This window comes from Mus musculus, chromosome 18 (genome assembly GCF_000001635.26).
Source record: "Mus musculus strain C57BL/6J chromosome 18, GRCm38.p6 C57BL/6J".
Lineage (NCBI taxonomy): Eukaryota > Metazoa > Chordata > Mammalia > Rodentia > Muridae > Mus > Mus musculus.
The window spans coordinates 11,819,588-11,841,123 of NC_000084.6; the positions used below are offsets into that span (position 1 = coordinate 11,819,588).

The following is a 21,536-nucleotide window of genomic DNA, read 5'->3' on the forward strand; positions in this document are numbered from 1 at the left end:
TTTTTTCTACTTTTCTTTTTGGTTTTTCAAGACAGGGTTTTCCTATGTAGCCGTGGCTGTTCTGAAACTTGCTCTATAGACCAGGCTGGCCTCAAACTCAGAGACCCACCTGCCTCTGCCTCCCAAGTGCTGCTATTAAAGGCGGGAGTCACCATCACCTGGCTCCACCTTCTTTTCTTAATAGCTTTTGTTTGTGAAGGCCATTCAACTGTATTTTAATCATATTCACTTCTGACTCCTCTGGGATCCACCACCCCATGCTGCTTCCCAACTCACTACAGCTTCTCCTATGTGCATTTATGTTTGTGGGATGAGTATGTAGATAGTGAAAATAAAAGTACTTGTTAGACTGGTTTGTTGATTAGCAAGGTGAAATGTTCCCACTTCATTTGATATTCTCAGATAGAAGCCTCTGGCATGGCTATGTATCGTTGCTCTACAGAGTTCTGCTGGGACTTAGCCAAGTCCACCTGGCTACACACTAATTCACATCTTTTGCTATTAAAGCCGTGCCTCATGGGGAGTCTTTGTGTACAGATCTTGGCAGGTACCAGCAATAAATTCTTTGGCTCATGTCTGGGAACGCTGGCATGCCAGGCCCTAAAGCATGCCCACTGTAAAGGCTCCTGACACGCTGGTTTCCCCAGGCTTGCCCTCCTGGCACATTATCCTAAAGGGCACTGCCAGTTTGATAAAAGGAAAATGCTGGGATCCATGCCACACCTCACTCTAGGCCATTTTGTCACAGTTTTAGTATGAATATATATGTGATCACTTATGAGCTTCGGGGTGTTTTCTTAATTTTATTGGCCACTAGCATTTTTCTTTTGGCTTTCTGCTCTCCATGTTTTTCAGAGCATTTGTCTGTCTCTCATTCATCTACAGGTGCTCTCTGAATATAAACCAAGTTGAGGATGCTAGCAAATTCTTCCTGATTTGCTGTTTGTCTCCATTTAGGTGTGTTTGTTATCATTGTTATTGGAAACAAGGTCTGCTGTCATCCAGGCTGGCCTCGAATTTATACTCCTCCTGCCTCAGCCTAATAAGTGCTGGGATTTTGGGTGCATGCTACCACACATATGCTTTTTGGTGTACACAGCATCTTATTATTATAAAAACAGAGTGAAAACCATCTTTGGTTTTCTAATGTTGTCTTCAGATCCTGACAGCAATGCATCTCGGAGGTCTGTGTAAAACTCCTCTTGTGGTTCTGGGAGGCTAAGGAGCTGCAGAGAGGAAGGCACTCATGCTTGCCTGGAGTATTATGTATTTAGTTCGTGGTCACCCATGCATTGGAAGCAGGTTCTAGCTGAGCACCTCTCAGGATTAGTCACTGTGCCTGAGGGAAATACTGGCACACACTTGCTTCTCAGTGAAGCTCACTAGCACATACGGAGTCATCACCACAAGACGGAAACCAGGCCAGGAGGAGAAGGGGCATGGTGAACCAAACGTTTGTCCACTGAGAAGTTCAGAGTTCAATATACCTTCTAAAAATATGTTAAAGATTTATTTTTAATTATATATATGTATATGCATATATACACATATATGCATATGTGTCTGTGAATGGGTATGTACATATATGCATGTAAATGTTCATGGAGGGAAGAGGTGTCAAATTCCTTGGAGCCACAGTTACAGGTGGTTATGGGCTATCTGATATAGGTGCTGTGAACAGAACCTAGGATCTGGAAGAACAGTTTCCTAACCGCTGTCATCTCTCCAGACCCATCATCATCACCACACTATCATCACTACCAACATCAGACCATCATCATTTGTGTGTATGTGATGTGTGTATGAGTGTAGCTATCACATGGGGGCTAGAGAACACATTCCCTGCCTTCCACTGTGGGACCTGAACATGGAACTCAGATCATCAGACTGGCATAACAAGCACTGTTATAGTCTAAGTCATCTCACAGGCCCTCAAACCACTTACAAAAGCAGCCCGGCTTTGCTATCACTGACATGAAAACTGTGGATACTTAAGCTCCATATTTTTGAAGATGAAAGAAAGGATTAAAAGATACAAGGTAAGAAGTTTAGACACCTGCTCACTGTGTCAGCCAGGGTGTGTGGAAAGGACCCTCTGAAGCAAGCATTACCAGTGCAGTGAGGGAGGGTGTACTCCCTCCTACCTGTTCTCAGAGAGACCAGGAATACACGTGACAGACTCAGTTTCTCCCTGTAGTATTGTAAAAAAAAAATGTTGCCAGCTAAATAAATATGCTTGTTACTGGCCCACCGTGCCCAGAGGAGGACTCAAGGAGCAGTGAGGGAGAAGAAGTTGATTTTGTAACTTCTGTCTTGCATTTATATCTTGCGGGTGGTATTTTTGGTATGCATACAGCTTGTCTTCTCAGAAGTTAAATGATCTCAGATGATACAGGAGATTCTGTTTTCCCAAGACTGTCACACAAACACATGCTCACGTGTCCTTTCTGCATGTGACCACGTCTCTGGGCCTGAGGTAAACAGCATATCATGGTGGTGGCTCGTGGTGAAATGCTCACCCTGTGATGAGAAAAACACAGAGACCAGCCTCTCACAATCACTTTTCAGGTCACACCTCTGATGCCCCCAAACCACCCACTAAGAAGCCCCTCTTAAAATTTTCTATCACCTTCCGATAGCATTAAGATGAGGAATAAGCCTTGAACATGTGGGCTTTGGGGTTCATTTCAGATCCAGCACTGCAGATCTCATTCTGTTGGTGGAATAGTCACATTATTCTCTGGTGAGCATGTCATGAGAAATACGGCTTTGTCCATTTCTGGAAACTGCCACCTGACACAGGGCACTAGAACTGAGGTGCTTAGAAAGCAAGAGAGAATTCCTACACTGATATTCAGACTCTCAACACTCAGAGAAGCCAGCAGTCAGAAGGAAGCCTGGAACAAGTGCCGCTTCCTGTGCTGGCTGCCACTTCCGGCTTGTTTCTTAGGAAGTGGAACCAGAATAAGTTCCTGCTCCCTAAACCCTACTTCCCATAATTTAGTTTTTATTTACTTTTCTTTTTGATTTTTCAAGATAAGATTTCTGTGTAGCCCTGGCTGTCCCAGAACTCACTTTGTAGACAAGGCTGGTCTTGAACCCAGAGATCCACCTGCCTCTGCCTCCAGAGTGCTGGTATTCAAGGCATGTGCCACCATTGCCCAGCTCCCATAATTTTTAAAAATTGCTTTGGCTTTAGATTTTTCAAAACCTACTTTAATAAGGGTTCTTTAATGCTTCAACTTCCCTTCTAGCCCACCACCCACCAGAGAGAGGTAGTGGAAAAGAAGGTTAATAGGGGGATATGGACCTGTTTAGAAGTAGTTCTTTGGGGCTATTCTAATCTTCATTGTCAGCATTCCAGTCCACCAGCAAAACACCAGCAGGAATCAGCAGCTGCAGTCCAGTCCACTCAGCAGACACCACTAACGAATCAGCAGCAGCAGATGGATCTAGAAGAAATTGAGAGGCTCTGCTAATTGCCTGAGTCCTCAGAAGTGGAAGGAAGCTGCCAGAATATCCTGATGTTCTTTGGCAAATTACTCTCTATGAAGTCACGACAAGTGAAGGTGAGCAAGGTGAACCAATGCCACAGTGTTGTAAGAGAAGACTATGGAGGCAGAGCTACACGAACCAATGCCAGAGCCTCCTCCCACTTTCTGTGGAGTCATATTTATATTATTTCTAAACACCATGTGTTCTCTCATGTGTCTGCTTCAGCAAAATATCATGTGACATAACTGAGCTTCCAAAGAAACTAGAAATTTCCACTTCAAAATCATAGAGGAAAATATAGATAAGGTTTACCATTCCAATCATTTGAAACTGTCTTCTTCAATGGACTTCAGTATAGTTATATCATATAGGTGTCTCCATAACACTCCATCTTGTATTAAACACCCTGTCTCCATCCCTGGGTAACCCTCCTACTTTACCACTACAGTTTTGAGTTTCACATAAGTGAAATTGTTCTTCATTTGACTTTTGGGTCCTAGTTTGTTTCACATAGCACAAGTCCTTATGTCAGGGACATAAGCCATGAGGCTCCCTGAGTGATACAGGTGTCAATCCAGCCTATGTCCCCGAGTCTTAGGATCTGAAGAAAATAAAGGTCTTTGAGATCCAGACCATTAAGGGTATAACTCAGAGATAGAGGGCTTGGCTTGCTCATTGTACTTGAGACTTTGGCTTGGGCCCCTACCACCCAAATGGTGACTCTCCAGAAAAACCTACTCCATCATTTTGAGCCAAATTTAAAGTAACCATTTACAAAATTTTACATACTGACCAAGAGATAGAATTTGGCCAGAACCACTCACCAAAATTTCCCAGCTGGCATGGCTTGGAGCCACATGCTACAGGGGCTTATAAAGACAGATTTATAGGCCACCACACTTTCCCATGGAGCATTGCTACTTCCCATGAACTACAATTCCCAGAATTCTAGGAAGTTACCTGGTTCCTGGGCAGGTAGGGCTTATAGGTTAATTTTGACAAAAACCAAACCAAGACAACTGCTCTGTCTCAGGCTGGAGATGTAGCTCAGTTGTCAAGCACCACCAGTTTCAGAGTAATGACTTCTGGTTCCTAACTCTGCCTCTGACCTGCCTATTGGCTAGCTAGGCCACATGCTCTTAGCATTACTTCCTGCCAGATGAGCATTGCCTTATATCTTGGAAATTTCCTTTGTCTATGAGAATCCTAACTAATGATGTTCCCATCTCCAAGAACTAAACCACCAGCAGCAAGTCCCAGGTAATGAAATAATTAAGTCTCTCTTAACCAAGCCTTAAAGCAAACAGCTAGGACTCTTTGCTCTTGCGCAGAGGGATTCTGAACTACAAGGAATTACAGAGAAGTAGTTCTGTGCTGTTCCTTTAGCTCATGCAAATGATGCTCTCAACACCCACTACCACTTAACTCCAAAGCTAAGAACAACTGCATGGCAGGCACTTCGGCCTACTCCAGAGTCTACGCCCCACTTTATGTGATTTGTGCACTGTGTAGGAGACCTGACCTGGAGCAGGCATCAAGAACTTTGTAATTAGAAGCACTTTCCAAGGAAATTACAGTGACAAGTAAAGGCTTGGGGGTTTCCGTGGGAGTCTGGGGCTATTCATTACTGGTACTTGGGAAGAGAAGCTGTGGGTGCTAACAACTGTCCAATCATGATGCCCTGGGTGCAGACCCAGGACAAATGTGAACCACCCCGAGCTCCTGTCTATGGCGACTCCACCACATGGTTAAACTTTTCATTGTTTAAAAAAGAAAAGAGAATTGCTTCAATTTTTCCTTTTTTTTCTTCCCACCATATCAGAGTTTTCTAGCCATTGTTACCCGGCAGAGCTAACATTTCCTGGGAGCTAATGACTGGCTGGCCTAAGTCCTTGGCTTTCCCTCCAGTTAGTCCTTAATTGCTGCACTAAGAAGTACTTTCCACTCAAATTATTGTTTAATCCAAACAAAAGAAAATGAACTGTTATTGCTGTCAACAGCAATAGTCAGCTCTTCCTAGGAGTCTGTGGATGTGGAGATAGTGGGGGAGTTTAAGTGTAGAAAGAAATGTTTCAGGTTACCTGAACATCCTTGGGGACTTTTGCACTTAAACACCCTGGTAAGCAGCCGAGCCAGAACACTGCCTATAAAAAAGAAGCAGGGAAACATACAAAACAGAAAGTTTGTCACTGGTCTTCACCATTTTCAATAAGGTATGTACCTGTTAAGGAAGGTTTCTTTACTCTCATGTGCCTGAGTGCACGTGTGTGCAGCACATGCACATACAATCAACATATGGGTGCTGGGAAGTGAATGCAGGCTCACTTGGCAAGACAGCTCCATCTGCCAGCTGCTGTCAACAATGCTGTGTTTAACTTGTCACCCCTAAGCTAAGCTTCACTGAGCCCTGGGGAGGGGCTCACTGCCTTGCTGCCTCTCACACCTACTTCTGAGGATCAACAGGACACCAGGTGGCCTGTAGCCACAGAACCCACTCAGGTTGATAACTCGAGATTCCAAGCTTCCACATCCAAGGAGCAATTTCATGGCTCAATCCAGGCTAAGTCCCTGAGTTTTGGATTCTGAAGAAAATGGGTTCTTCATATCCAAATTGCTCAGCCTCGGGCTAGCAGTGTAGCTCAATGGTAGGGAACGTACTCAGCTTGCTTGAGGTTCTGGGCTCAATCTGCAGCACCCAAACAAAGCCATCAGCTGCTTCTAGGCCTGGAGATAGTGGCTAAGTGGTCAACCATCTGCTTATCCTGTTTGATTCTCTGTATTTGATCCCCAGAAGCCAACTCACACCAGCTCCTGCCTGGACTTGATGCTGGATCACCTACCTGAACCATACCTGGTGGGGTCTGCACAGCTCATGTCCTGGGTCCTACATTCTTCCTGCAACCAAGTGGTACTCAGCAAGAACGAGACTGGGGTGTTTTAGACCCAGGGTGCTCATAATCAGCTTTGTAGGTGTATAAGGAATATTGGCATTGACTTGTCACAAACAGGGGACACTATATTGATATTTAGCCTGTTAGGACAATGAGTATCAATAAGTGAGAGAGTCACACAAAGGATTCTGTCCTACCCTAGACCCTGTTCCTATGTCCCATTAAGATGAGCCTGGTCAGCTTTAGGAGCTCAGCACTGCTGGCCTTCCTTGACCTCCCTTCTCCCCTTGTGATCTCAAAAGTAAAGCACTCCTTCCGGTTGGAATGGATCCCCATCCACTGTGTGCTCTAGGAGAGGGATGCCTGGTGTAGGCCAATCCCGGGTCAGATAATCCTGATGTAGGAGACCTCCCCCAAGCCTCCTATCAGGATTTGTCACTCCGTTAGGGGGACCCTGGTAACTCTTCATGTGTTCCTACACTCTAGATTGCTTTCTCTTTTTGAGTACAATAGGTTTGTTGACTCAGCTACCCTTTCCCACTGAAAGCTCTGTCCAGAGCTCCCTGTCCCAGCCCTGCAGAGTTACCTGTGGCTCTGGGACCAGGCATATTTCTGCCTGATTCTCCCTGATCTTTCCAACATAAAACATTCTTCCCAGTAATTTTCCAAGGGTGTAGGAGCAGAGTCTGAGACTCTTGAACTCCCAGCTCCCTGCTGCTCACTTCCTGTGCATTCTGCTTGGTGACTGTATTACTGAGAGTTCTCGAGAGAGGAACAGAACTGATACCAGAGTGGCTCAAATACGTATATACACGCATATGCATACACACGCATATATTCACATACATACATATATGTATATATATACATGTGTACACACACATGGAAATATATGTATGTCTGTGTATATATACACATATGCATACACACATATCTCTTTACCTGGAATAAGCTCTCCTCTGACACTGTCCACATCCTTTCCTGTGAGTGGAGACTCTCCCGACTGACTGGCCAGTCCATGCTCGCTCTCACCAGCTTTGTCAGTCATGGTCTTTCTTCATAAATGTGCAATGGAAGCTTAGAGTGACCACTCTTTATAAGTCATGAAAGCTGAGTTTTTCATGGGCCACACTTTTTTTCCACATGGACCAGAGAGGCCTGAGGTACAAGGAGGGAGCTGGAGGTACAGGGCAGTGTCCTCTTGCTGTGTTCCTCACATCTGCTGTGCTCCAGTACACTGGGTGTGGCTGCATGGCCCTCTGTGCCCTTCTACCCGGCATCCCTGAGAATCCCTGATGCTCAGGAGGTAAAGCAAATGAATCACAAGTTCAAGGTCAGCTTTGGCTATAAGCAAGAACTTTCATCAAAATAAAGTGTTTGTGTTTTGTGTGTGTGTTTGTGTGGGCACGCATGCACATGTGTGTGTATAGGCCAGAGAAAGATTTCTTTGGTGCCTAATTTTTTTGTTTTGTTTGTTCATTTAAGACAGAATCTCACTGCTTGGCTCAGAATTCTTTATATCTACCAGGCTGGCCTCTGCCTCTGCCTCTGCCTCTGCCTCTGCCTCTGCCTCTGCCTCTGCCTCTGCCTCTGCCTCTGCCTCTGCCTCTGCCTCTGCCTCTGCCTCTGCCTCTGCCTCTGCCTCTGCCTCTGCCTCTGCCTCTGCCTCTGCCTCTGCCTCTGCCTCTGCCTCTGCCTCTGGGTGTTGGCTTAAAGGAATGAACCACCACACCCCACATCCCACACTGTTTTTTCTGAGACAGGGCTTCCTATTGGCCTGAAGCCACGGCTCTGTCTTCTTTACTTGCCAAGCTCCCAGATTATAAATGTGGGTCACCATGACTGCTTTTTATGTTTTAATATGGATTTGGGGAATTAACTCAGGTCTTCATGCTTGCATGCCAAGTACTCAACCAACTAAACTATCTCCCTAGCCTCCTCAAAATACATGCTTCTAAATGGATTGGAACTATAGATGGTGACTGACTAGAGGCCTATTACGTGCAAGGTCCTGGGTTTGGTCTCCAGCACTGCAAAAAAGGCATGTGTAAGCTTCAGGATGCGCTGACCTATGTTTCATAAAACAAATGGAAAACACCAGTCCCCTGTTACCCAGAGCGTGACATCCTAAACCCTGTAGTGAGCTGAGATAGACAATATTAAACCCTACACAGACCAATGCTCACATCCCATGAAAATATTAGCTTATAAATTCAGCACAGAGATAAAAGCTAATAATAAAGTTGAACAGTTGCAGCAATGTTTGATAATAAAAGTTATGTGAATATAATTGCTCTATTTTGAAAGAGTCAAGACAAATTTTAATAGTTTGGATCATGGTTGATCAGAAGTGACACAGGAGTTGAAAGAGCAGCCTCAGATAAGGAGCAACACTATGTGAGCTCTTGCTGGGGTCTCAGTCTCCTGAAGCCAGTGTCCTCAGCTGCCCATGGAGTGAGGACACGGGTGGCCAAGCTGGAGGATCGTGCCAGCAAAAACTCAAAGCCTATTACTCCTTCAAGGGATGAAGATGAGTAAAACTGATTTGCTGAAGTCATTGTTCCCTTCTGTGAAGGTAGGAAAATTGACTCATGCCTACTAGCCCAGGTTTCACCTTCAAGTTTGCCCTTCCTTCCTGGTGTACTCTTAGTTCTTTGGGGAATTAGCACTGCTCCCCAGGTGGCAGGCCTTGAAGCCAGTGTTTCCTCACAGTGTGTCTGCCCTTTGACCTGCCTTTTCCACTCTCACAGCCAAGTTCAAGTTTATTGCCTTGGGCCTGAGCTGTTGCAGTAGTTGTCATGTTATTGCCTTTTTATGGCCTGAAATGCCCTGTCTCACATGGAAACTAGAGTCCAAGTGCAGGTATAGCTCTCCCTATGGGGCCTCTCTGCTCCTAGGAGTCATGGCCCATAGTCCTTCACACAAACCTTCCCTGTTGCCAGCCGTGTGGCCTGAGGTACATTACCATCCTTGGCTTTGCAGAACCTTGAGTTCATCTCATAGAGGGGAAAGAGCAGGACTGTGGGTGAGGGAAAGAAGCTGTGTATATGGAAATGACCATTACCTCGCTGGCACATGAGAGCTAACCTGCCCTTGCTCCCTCTGCTTGCTTTCCTGGCTGTCTGCCTCACAGGGCTATTGACTCTTCAGAGCCTGCGGCCTTGTGCTCAGTGGTTACAGAGCAAGCATCGAATGCAGAATGAACACCTTCCCTCCGTGTCCCTTCAGGCTTCTCTTCAGTCCCTGCTGCATGGTGCCAAACTGATGTTCTTTCAATTTGATTTTCAGCAAACATGTCACTTGTTGTTTGAAATATCATGTGACCATGAACTTACTTCTAATTACATAAGCAAAAAGGACCAAGAGAAAGTTGCCACATTCTCACGAGTTTGTAGTGCGACCCTCTGCTTTTCTAGTCTTCAGACAAACCTTATTGTTTAAACTATCTCATTCATTTTAAACAAAATTGAGGTATTGTAATTGACCTAGTTATGACCCTTGTTTGCTTAGCATTATTTCAAAATCACTTTCATAATAGACACAAAGACTAGTGTAGACTTTTTAATGCTTAAGGAAACTACCATCCCCTTGTCTTCTCATTGTTTCCTCTTCTCCAGGTTTATTTATTTAAACAGTGTTATTTGTGGATATTGTCTGCATAAATCGTGGATTCTTTTTTCCTACACCTGGGAGCAGTGTCAGGGACTGTATCTCCCCAGCCCTCATTGTATCTGAGCTTTCTTTGTTGATGCCCTAAACCTTCAGAGCAGTGTTCAGAAAGGGATTTTATCATTTCCACCCTGCAGACGACAAAACTGAAGCACAAACAAGCAGAGAAATGGACTCAACACACTCGAAACACGTCTAGGCCATCCTAGTCTATCTTTATTAATAGCATAACACCACAGACTGGGAGGGTCACAGAGAGGCTATTTTGACTCCTGACTATGTTTCAAGGTCAGGAGCCATATCTGCTGATGGCTTTCTTGTTGGCAGCTTTGAAGCAGCACAGGAACTCACACCATGAGAGACAAGGGACAGACATGCCTCTTCTTCTCATACTCTTCTCAAAAGCCACCAGGGTTTACTCTCCTGCCAATCGCTGACTGAAGTAGGGGCCATCTTGTGAGAGAATATCAAAGTTGAATGGAGTTGAACTACAGCGCACTCAGGTGGTACCTACAAGGTTGGAGGACTGGTTAGTGTAGAGAAGCCTGTCTAATGCATTTGGTGTCAGAAGAGTTGATACACACAGAGGAACTGGAGACTTTCTCATTCTCATCATGATGCAGTGGATTTGTGCTGCTGCTAAGCAGCATGCCTCTTTGGACTGTTAAGATAGCATCTGCTCAGCCGGGCGTGGTGGCGCACTCCTTTAATCCCAGCACTTGGGAGGCAGAGGCAGGCGGATTTCTGAATTCGAGGCCAGCCTGGTCTACAAAGTGAGTTCCAGGACAGCCAGGGCTATACAGAGAAACCCTGTCTCGAAAAAACCAAAGGGGGAAAAAAAAAGATAGCATCTGCTCAGAAGCACCCACTACGTGCCAGGATGGGCTGTTACAATAGTGTCTGCTCACAAGTGCTAGGCACTTTCCTGGTATTTTATACATGGCTGTTATCCAGTCTACATACTAAGTACACAAGGCAGGCTCCAGCCTGAAGCTCCAGAAACTGAACCCCAAAGGCCTCAGAGTTACTGTCTAGCGGGTCCTACAGACTGAAGCCCATGTCTTCCTGTTGTGAGGAATGCACGCTTGCAGAATGGACCACCTCCTCCTGACAGCTGCTCCTCTTCCTTCCATAACTGATTGAGCTACACCCGGGAAAGAATCTGATGAAGATGAAGCTTCCATCCCATTAACATTGTTCTTTAACAAAACTGAGGGGAAGAGGGGCTACCAGAACCGCTCCTGGGTGCGTGAGGTACTGACACCCATTCTTGGCAGAAAGTATGGCTCACTGCCTATTTTCTAAGCTTTACATAGAAATCAAAAACCAGAAGGCCCTCTATGATCCTTGACAGGGAATGAAGTACAATACTGTCTTCCTGTCTCCAGGTGTCAGGTGACTAAATGCTGCCATGGTCCTGTCTGAGCTGTGGTTGACCAGTGTTGGAGATTACTGGTGCCAGTCTCTGCGGAAATGATGAGTTCTTAGACCAGAAGTAGATCTTGGAGATCAAAACCATGGGAGGAAGTAGAGAGATACTCCAGGTGTCCTAGACCCTTGCTTCTTAACTATGGGTCGAAACCCCAAATGAGTCACATAAGCAAATATGAAGAACACAAAAAATTCATCAGTAGTAAAAGGTTTCTGAGCAACCAATGACCAAAAACAAGAAAAACTCCAACACACAGCTGAGCCCAGGTCTCTCTGGCATAGTTAGTGTTCAGCCGTGTTGCTTGTGACTTCACTGAGGCCTGGCTTCTAAACACACAACATGCACACCTTCCCCATGTGTGCTCTCTCACCAGCATCACTACTGGCCACTGCCTGAGACTGCTCAGTTTGTGTATTACTCTGGCTTTGCTTTTCCTGCCTTTATTATTTTTTCTTTTTTGTTTGGTTTCTTTGAGACAGGGTCTCTCTGTTGGATCAGGCTGGCCTCTAACTTACAGGCAGGCTGCCTGCCTCTGCCTCTACATCAGGACTGCTGAGGAAAAAGTGTGTGTTTCCATTACAATGTTTTACATCCAAAGTTTCCTGCTCTTCTTGAAATATAATGTTTTAATTTTGAAAATTGAAGGCTTTTAAATGTTTCCCCTGCAGGACTTCTCAGCAAATCAAATCACTATATTCTTGCATTGTACTATTAAAATGTTTGGTTTTTAAAATTGCTGTTTGAGTTGCTGACATAAATTTCATAGATAACCCTCCTAGTTACTTTGCCATTGTGTTCACAAATATCTGACAAAATCACCCAAGGAAAGGACTTGAGGGCAATAGGGGTTGGTTCTGATGCTAAGGTCCTATTCCCCAATTGGTTCTTGAAATGTCAGTAAAGAAAGCCTTGGGCTAATTGTTGAGCAGAAGGTATAGGTGGGACTTCAGGGTCCTGGGAGGAAGGGAGAGGGATGTAAGGGAGGAGAACAGATTTTTGCCTTGCTTTGGAGAAAGAAGAACCCAGAAACCATGTGAGATCTCAAAACAGAGTGGCCACTCAGGCTGCTCCCACAGGCGGGTGGTTAGGGGACTTTAGCAACTGAAGTTTAGGGCAGGTGGAAGAGACTGAGATAAGAAATTGGTAAGGGCATGCTTCCCCAGGCCAGAGATAGTAGCGCCCAGCAATTGTGTCCCAAGGTAAGTTGACAAGGGTTAAACTGTGTGTGTCTTTTGTCAGAGGATTCAAGAAAAGCTGGATGGGGTCTGGTAGCACAGTTATCTCCAGGACTAAAGGCAGGTAGAGCTTAAAACTACACACAACAGAGGGCATACAGGGCATCACAGGAATGGCAGCTGGGTACCAGGGCCTGGTCCCATGTATCTGTAGGCAGGAAGTGGGGAGCCATGAACACAGTTCAGCTTACTTTGAATCTATTCAAGAATTCGGCCCTTGTATGGTGCTACCCACATTCTGGGTGGGTCTTTTTTCTTCAGTTAAACCACTTCAGAAACACCCTCACAGACCTGTGCAGAGGGTGTCCCTAGGGGATTTTAAATCTAGAAATCTAGTCAAATTGATAAGTGACTAACTATTACAACCATTAAATGGATTTTGGGTTGGGATTAGGATACGATTTTCAACAGTTTCTGAACATCCTTGAAGAAACTTCTGTCATTAAAACAACTCTTTTAAGGATTTGCTTACTTATCTTACATGCCTAAATGTATGTATATGCACCATGTGTACATCTGGTACCTGTTGAGGTCAGAAGAAGGCATTGGACTTCCTGGAACTGGAATTAAGAATGGTTATAAGCTACCAAGTAGTTGTTCGGAACCAAATCGGGATCCTTGCAAGAGCAGCAAGTGCTCTTTACTGCTGAGCCATCTTCTCAGCCTCCACTTCTGTTTTTTTTTTTTTTTTTTTTTTTTTTTTGTGCTATGTATTTATGTGAAGTGGTGTCCTCAACTGTAGAGGAAGTTTAATCCAGCAACATGGCTGCTCTGGCAAGGGGTCACCTCCAAAGACATTCTAGGTCTATGTGATATGGCTGAAATGCAGACAAGCTCTGGATTACAGTATGTTCTGACTAGACTACAGACATGCCCTTAGTACATACATTTAATCCCTAACAATGGAGGCAAGGCTAGTTTGTAGAAGGCAGCAGCCATGTTTGAAAGTGATGTCTAATTGAGGGGCAGACAAAATGATGAATCAGAGAGATCTGACAGAATGAGTCAGAGATAGGATTTGCCCAACTCACAGGAGAACAGACAGGAAAGAGAGGTGACTTGAGAAACAGCATACACAGAGACACACAGACACACAGACGCGCAAACACGCGCGCACACACACACACACACACACACAGAGAGAGAGAGAGAGAGAGAGAGAGAGAGAGAGAGAGAGAGAGAGAAGCAGCTTTACCAGGACAGTTTCTCAGAGACAGGTTGCAAGTGAAGACGAAATGAGCCAGAGAATAAGAAGGACCAAGAAAATTAGAACAGATTGCCAGAATTAGTTTGAGGCCAGGCAGACCAATTCAGTGAGAAGCTGAGAGAAGCCAGTTTGAATCAATCAGCTTGGAGAGGTGTTTGGGCCAGAAAAGCTGAGTTGAACCAGCCACCCAAAGTTCAGAAAGAGCTAGGAAGGGTGAGCTTATTCAGCAGTAAGCCTCTAAGATGACAGTTACATCAGGCAGATAAAAGTTACTTTACACTAGGCACTGATGAATCAGCTCTGAAAATAAGGAAGATACATCGAATCCTGCACTATCAAATATCAGGTTCAACTTTAAATACATCGCTAGTGCACACATTTGAGTTCGTCTGTAATAAATGACAAATTAAAGAGTACCTGAATTGTTTAAAACATATTTTATGTCATTATTAACAAATGTTTTGTGTGCATATTTTCTATACCTATATACTGCAAGCAATCACACAAACATTTCTTGGGCAAAAGGAGGTGTGAGTGAAAAAGTGTAAGAAACCTTGTCCTACCAGAGAGTGGTGGCACACACCTCTAATCCCAGCATTCTGGAAGCAGAGGTAGGCGGATCTCTGTGAGTTCAAGGCTATCCTGGTCTACAGAGTGGTTCTAGGATAGCTAGGGCTACATAGAGGAAACCCTGTCTCAAAAGAAGAAGAGAAGGAGGAGGAGGAGGAGGATGGAGAGGAAGAGAAGAAGGAGGAAGGGGGGGAGGAGAAGGAGGAGGTGGAGGAAGGAGAGGAGGAAAAGGAGGAAAAAGAGGAGGAGGAGGCAGCAGCAGGCCTGTCCTTGGGAGCAGAGACTGAGTAACTGTTATTCTAGGGGATATTCTGGGGGGTGGCCTGGAGCTTTTCATTTCCTGTTTCCCTGCCCCCTTTTCTCTGTAATACTTACTACACAGTAGTGCAAATACTACCATTGCCTTCCTGGCTTGAAGCTGCAGAACATGTTCACTTCTTACCACACCTGGAAGTGGCAGAATCCACTGGAGACCCTGGAGTGGACGGCATTTAGGAAATGTGGGGATGAGAGCTACAAGCCACATTTATAAGCTACTTTATGGGGCTATATATTACTCAAAAAACTTATTTTTCCATTTAATATCTTTCAGCTTCTGATTTTATTCAAATGTTATATCACATCCCAGAAGTCCTAAGGAAAATCAAGGAGCTAAACAAAGATATTCCTGTCAAATTGCTAAAGGGGAAGCAGAAGCCAGACCCGTCTGCTCTCTCTGTTATTCTCTAGTCAGCAGAGGTAACAGGTCAAGCAAGGTCAGCTTCCAGATGCATCGGAGCCTTGGGACCACCTCCTAGGTAGTTCCCCCTCTCTGTCTTAGAAGGTCTCAGTTTCACTGCATACAGGAAAGCAGGCTTCAGGCACCAGATCTCTCTCTGTCTCAGACCCACTGCTCAGGTGTGTGTCCCAGCAGGAGGCAGCCTCCACTTTGGCAGAACACACAGTAAAATAATTTGATCTGAACTGGAGCTGATGAGCAGGGTTCTTACAGTCCTGTCTGCACGAGGGACATCACAAACAACTAAGGCCCAAAGTGTATGGACCATCTTCTATTTGGTTCCTGTATTTTTCTAAAAATAGCTGTCTGTGAGTGCTAGACCAACGAATGCTGGTTACATAACTTACATCACCAGCAATGCTCATAACACTGCAAAGTAAATACCACCAATCCTATGTTAATACACCAGAACACCGGACATGGAGCTGAGCACTTACCCAAGCTGGAGCTGCATTAGAGCCTGGTTTTCTGAGTCTAAAGCTTATTTCTCCTATGTCACCTTCTGAGTGATGTCCCTAACATTTCAAAGCTAATTTCCAGACTTGTTGCTTCATGGTATTATTTTTAAGGACCAGAAATTTTATGTACACTCTCTTTTGTAAAAACCCAGGTAGGTACTGAATTTGTTGATCTAAACAGTGCATGTATTTTGGGTTCCTGGAAGCAATGGAAGTTTCCAGACTTGGAATCTGAAAAGCACAATATGAAGGTGGTTGAATAAAAGGTCAGAGATCACTTCTGAGTTTGCAAACTCACCAATTCCTGAGTTTGAAATCCCATCAATTCTTGGACTTACCCAAAGCCCAGGACTTGAAATCCCACCAATCCCCACCCTGGAAATTGCCACCCTGGAAATCTCCTCACTCAGGAAACCTTCTATAAGCCTGTCTCCTGCTCAGTCCTCTGCAGCTTCTCTCCTGAGGAGAGGCAGCCACCCTCTTGTGTCTTTCCCAGTAAATCTCTTTTGTGAGGTTAGTTGTGTGGTGTGATTTTGTGGTATTCCTTGGGTCCTGAGTGGCAGAATACCTTTGCCCTCAGAGCCATAACACTTCTCTTGGGGGAAACCTTTCTCCTCACTGTGGTAACACTTCCAAAGGTGAAAGTGGGAGTGGGTTGCAGGGAGAACTGCATTTCTTTTTCTAGTCCCATATGGCTACAATACACAAAGAATTTAAGTGTAAAATTGTGTTGTTGGCTACTTACTTCTCTTACAAATGCTTGAGCTAATTAACTTATAGGAAAAAAGGGTCGGGAAAGAGGGCTCAGCAGATAAAGGCTCCAGCTACCAAGCCTGAGAATTTGAATTTAATGCCCAGAACCACATGGTGGAAAAACAACTCCCTAGGGTTGTCCTCTGACTTCCATACATGTTCCATGACAAACACACACAAACATCCACAAGAAAAATGAGATATTAAAAAAATGTATAAAGAGAATGGATTATTTTAGCTCATCATTTTGGAGCTTTCTGTCATAAATGATTGCCCCAAAGTCTTTTGGAGCCATGATGAAGCCGTACAGTGTGGTTGGGAATGAGGTGTCCAAAGCCACCCACCCACCTTAAGGCTGGGATGCTAAAAAGAACAGCAAGTGGCCCTAGAATCCCAGTCTTTGGATACTCAAGGATGTAACTGCCTCTCATCAGCACCCACCACTGAATCACACCTACATGAGGAACAGGCCTTTATCACATGGCCCTGGGGACCCAGAGAACAGCAACCTCCTAGGTCAGCTCAAATTCTGGTCTCGTTTGATGCCTTCCACACAGGTCTCCCTTCAAATTAAGAGCTCCTTTGGGCCATGTTAATGACATCTGGCATTTGTTAAAGCGCATTGAGGGATTATCAGATGTCTCTTGAACAGGTTCCTCTGGAAACAAGCGCAACCCATAGAGAAAATTAGTTCACAGGAGTTAAGTGACCTGCCTTAGGAACCCAGAGGAATCCCAGCACTCGGGAGGCAGAGGCAGGTGGATTTCTGAGTTCAAGGCCAGCCTGGTCTACAAAATGAGTTCCAGGACAGCCAGGGCTATACAGAGAAACCCTGTCCCGAAAAAAAAAAAAAAAAAAAAAAAAAAGAGGAACTACAAACTCTTACCGTTCGGTTTGTAGTTTTTCCATTCTAGCTGACTCTAAGGGTTGAGTAGGGAGATGAAAAGTGGAGCCTCACCTGCCTATAAAATAATTTTACCAGTAGGGGGCGCAGAAGTGTGCATGAGCCATGGTGCCACTGGGATCTGTATGGGGGCCCAGCCACTGAGAGCTATTTATTTATTCAATTTTTCTGTGACTAATCTTTAAAATATTAATGACAGTGCCCTTTCACCACTACCCAGGGTGGTCAAGTATGCAGTGGCTGACACACAGTTGGGAAGCAATAAATCATCTCTCAGGTCCCTCACTATGGGATCATAGAGACCTGGAGGTTAATTAGACATTGATTCCTCTTTGATGTTTTAATAAACACTTGAAATCGATCTGCCTACTTGAAACTTAGGGTAAGCATATATATGTCAAATATATGGATTTGATGAAAAGATACTAATACCCAGCAAGAATATGAGGAAGCAGATTAGATCTTCCCTGGGTGGAAGGCCTTAAAACACAGGAAGGAGGTCATCTACCCCAGAAACTGTTTAAACTTTAAAAAGTTAATATTGTATGATAGATTGGGATATTGTATGATAGGCCTGTAATCCTAGCTGTCTGAGAAGTGAGGCTGGAGGCTCATAAGTTCAAGGCTTGTCTATACTACAAAGTGAGTTCAGGGCCACTTGAGGCTATAGAGGCCTGGTCTCAAAATTTAAGAACAAGAGAGCTGGGGAGATAGCTCAATGATGGAGGATTGCCTAGGATACATACAACCCTGAGTCCTCAATACTACCCCCAAAAGGGAAAAAATTTTATAAACATACAAAATATATATTATATAACATGTCATATATTATAATAGTGCTTATCTATATTATAATATATTTCATATATATATTTTATAATACAAAGACTGTCACTGTTCTTTTCTTGATATTTCAAGATAGAAACAAAAATATTACCATAGATGATAAGATTGTTAGTGATTTCCCCCTCGTGTTTGTTGAAAACATCCTTTATTGGAGGGGTGTCATAAAATAGTATATATGTGTGTGTGTACTCTTTTACAGGAGCAGAATTGTAGTCTCACTTAACATTATTTTCAAAAAAATAAAACAAAAAGCTTGGCCAGCGATCAGGTAAATTACGTCAATTGTAATAAAGTGACTTGAAGTTTCAAAGTAGTTAAAGTATTTAAAACCTGATGAAATTCAGTTGGTCACTAGTGAGTCTGCTGCAGACAGGCCTCTGCTTTTTCATAAGGCCTAAATATGGCCCAAAATTAAATATAAACAATGGTTCATACAAACAGCCATGAGACCTGTTTATCCCTGTTCATGTAACCCAAACCCCGCCTATCTCCGACTCTGGGCTGGCTGCACATCTCCAAGCCGTGTATACTTGCTCTCAGCTACATAATTTACTCTGCTGAACTTGAAAAGGAGTGGAATTTCGATGTAGAATTACCCATTAGCTCCAAGGCTAAATTTAAACCTCTAATTAAATTAATCCGTTCATCTTAAACACTTTGCTTCTCCCTTAGAGAAGCCTTCTTCGTAAGGCTTCTTAGGTGTCGCAGAAATTCAGGACGACAATTGTGTCATACAGTATTTAATAAGTCGCCCAGGCCTTAGAGAACTCAGCAGGGGTCTTTGGAAAGTGGCTGGGTAGCCCCGCAGTTGCTCTTCCTAAAACCATTTGTTGGGGTTGTGGGGTGGGTCTTCCTAGACCCAGAGTCACGGTGTCCCTAGGCAGGAACCCATCTTTCTGGAACATAAAACCAGGGGCCAAACAGACGTTGACGAAACAAATGAGTCTATCAATCCCCGTTTATAGAGGAATAAAAGACTTGCAGACATTTGAGTGTAAGATTATTCTAACCTGCTCAGATCTTCACAGAAAATCCATTACATTTTCAGGGCAAATGCCGTCTGTCCTTTGCTAAGAGCACCAGTGGTGTGTATATTAATCAGCTGGGCCACTTAGAAGGTGCTCACACATCCAGGCAACTAGGTGGGCTCCTTTACATTTATATTGGCAGCCGCCCCCTGGGTCTGCGAAATAGTGGTGTCACATCCCAGTGATTAGCAACACTTTCGGTGGGGATGTCCACATAGGAAGGTGTATCTGTTAACAAGAACCGGTGTGTCCAGGCCCATGGGTAACACCAAATTTGGTTACTGGGTCGGGTGCAAAGGCTCCAGGTGATCGCCCCGTAACTCTTACCCGAGCACAAGCTTGGGCTGCGGCTCATCCGGCTCTACTGACACCCGCGGTTCTCCGCTCGAACGTACAGAGGTGACGTGCTCGCCTCCAGCACCTGGCTTCCGCGTGCCCCAGGAATAGCTGGAACCGTGGGGACCGGCCCGGTGAGCCCCCGCCCTGACACGCGCCGAGCTCTACTTCCCTCCTCCTTTTTCACCGCCTCCTGCGCGGTCGCCTCCCGCCGCTGCGGTCTCCGCCTGCGGCTTTGTTTTCCTCCCAGGTCTCATTCCCCACACGTGATACTGTGTTATTGCAAAGAGCGCTCCGGAGCGCGAGCGCGGGGCGCGCGCACTTATAAATACCGACCGGCCGGCCAGGAGCCCGTGATCGCGCGGCACGGAGGGTCGGCCAGGCGCGCGTGGGTCCGGGACGCGGAGGGCGAGCCAGGCGCGTGTGGCTCTCAGCGGCGCCCGAACGCCCAGGGCCGAGCATGGCCCGCCCGCGGGAGGGTAGGACCGCCTCGCACACCGCCCGCGCCCCGCGCCCTGCCCAGCCCGGGTCGCCGGGGCTCGCGGCCGCGGCTTAGCACTCGGCACCCGCCACTCGCTTCTCGGGTACCGGGGAACTGACGCCCCAGACGGACACAATGGCGGCGGCGACCGCCACCGCGGGCACGGCCGCCTGCAGCAGCAGCAGCAGCAGTCGCGGCGGCAGCACGGACGCCGCGGCCACCAGCGGGGTGCAGCCGCCGCCGCCTCCTCCGGCCACCGCGCCGCCGGAACCTCTTCGTAAGCCGCGCATGGACCCGCGGCGCCGCCAGGCTGCCCTGTCCTTCCTCACCAACATTTCTCTGGACGGACGGCCTCCGCTGCAGGACCACGAGTGGGGCGGCGGCGAGGAGGGCGGCGGGACCAAGCCCGGAGCAAGGGCTCGGCTCAGCCTGCTGGCCGCTGGCTGCAACGCGTTCTCGGCACCGGGCACCGCGGCCGCGCCGTGGACCGCCGGCTCGGGTTCCAGCCCTTGCCCGCTGCCGCCGTCTCTGGTCCCCCGGGTGTTGGGAGAGCCATCTCAGCCGCCCCGTTCAGCTCCAGCTGTCACCGGTGCTCAGCTGCAGTTGCCTGACGGGCCGGGAGGCGCCGGACAGGAGGAGCTGGAGGAGGACGATGCCTTCACCAACGTGCAGGTGCCATCGGCCAGCTTTTTGGGCTCCGGGACCCCCGGGAGTACGAGCGGCAGTCGGGGCCGCCTCAACTCGTTCACTCAGGGAATCCTGCCCATCGCCTTCTCCAGGCAGAACTCGCAGAACTACTGCGCCTTGGAGCAGTCAGGCCAGGGCGGCAGCACCAGCGCCTTGGAGCAGCTGCAGAGGTCCAGGTGAGTTTCATGGACACACGCACGCCTAGCTTTGCTGTGTCTGGACGACAGGAACCTCACTGAGGTCGCTCCCACCTTCCTGCTCCTGGCTAGATCCCGGGCTCCTGGACACAATCCCAAACCACTAGGGCATCTGGAAGGGGAAGAGGCCCAGGGAGTGTGCACGAACCCGGCACTAGCAGAGCGGCCGCACCATGCTCTTGCTTTGGCCAGGGAGTTGGGAGTTGGAAGAAGCGGTTAAAAAGCGGTGCGAGAGATCACCAGCTTCCTGAAAACCGGTCCAGACCCGGAGGCGCGTCCCCAGCTCCGGGCGAGCGGCCGCCGGGTGCAGTGGGTGGGGCCGGGGCAGGCGGCGCTCAGGAGACCCAACTAGTAACAGACACGTGGGAACCCCTCTGGAAAGTTTATGGAGCCCGGGAAATCATGTTTTCCTAAGAAATGGAAAGTTTTTTTTTGGCATTTCCTTGGTTCAGGCCTGGAGTGTGGGGACAGAGAGGAAATGTGGCCTACGACTTTTCCATTCCGAGAAAACTGGCCTGACACTCTTATTGTATGCTTGTGCGCGTTATCTGCAGGTTTGAATATCTTAG

At 46.4% G+C, this 21,536-nt stretch overlaps 1 protein-coding gene, 1 long non-coding RNA gene and 1 other non-coding gene across 4 annotated transcripts in view; 1 reads left to right on the forward strand and 2 right to left on the reverse strand.

Annotated features, from left to right (window-relative positions):
- Window positions 1-1,500: 1,500 nt before the first annotated feature.
- On the reverse strand, window positions 1,501-19,790 carry Gm6277 (predicted gene 6277). The gene is made up of 4 exons (NR_045421.1): window positions 19,594-19,790; window positions 5,577-5,639; window positions 3,311-3,452; window positions 1,501-2,520 (listed from the first exon to the last, which is right to left on the reverse strand). It is a non-coding gene; the product is annotated as a predicted gene 6277 (long non-coding RNA).
- The window catches only part of Cables1 (CDK5 and Abl enzyme substrate 1), a 106,354-nt gene continuing 104,504 nt past the window's right edge, over window positions 19,687-21,536 (forward strand). For both annotated transcript variants that reach the window (NM_001146287.1, NM_022021.2), the window contains exon 1: window positions 19,687-20,946. In NM_001146287.1, the coding sequence (NP_001139759.1) occupies window positions 20,219-20,946 (728 nt within the window). In that variant the 5' untranslated portion in view covers window positions 19,687-20,218. The remainder of the gene's footprint in view (window positions 20,947-21,536) is intronic.
- On the reverse strand, window positions 20,774-20,851 carry Mir1901 (microRNA 1901). The gene has a single exon (NR_035447.1). It is a non-coding gene; the product is annotated as a microRNA 1901 (primary transcript).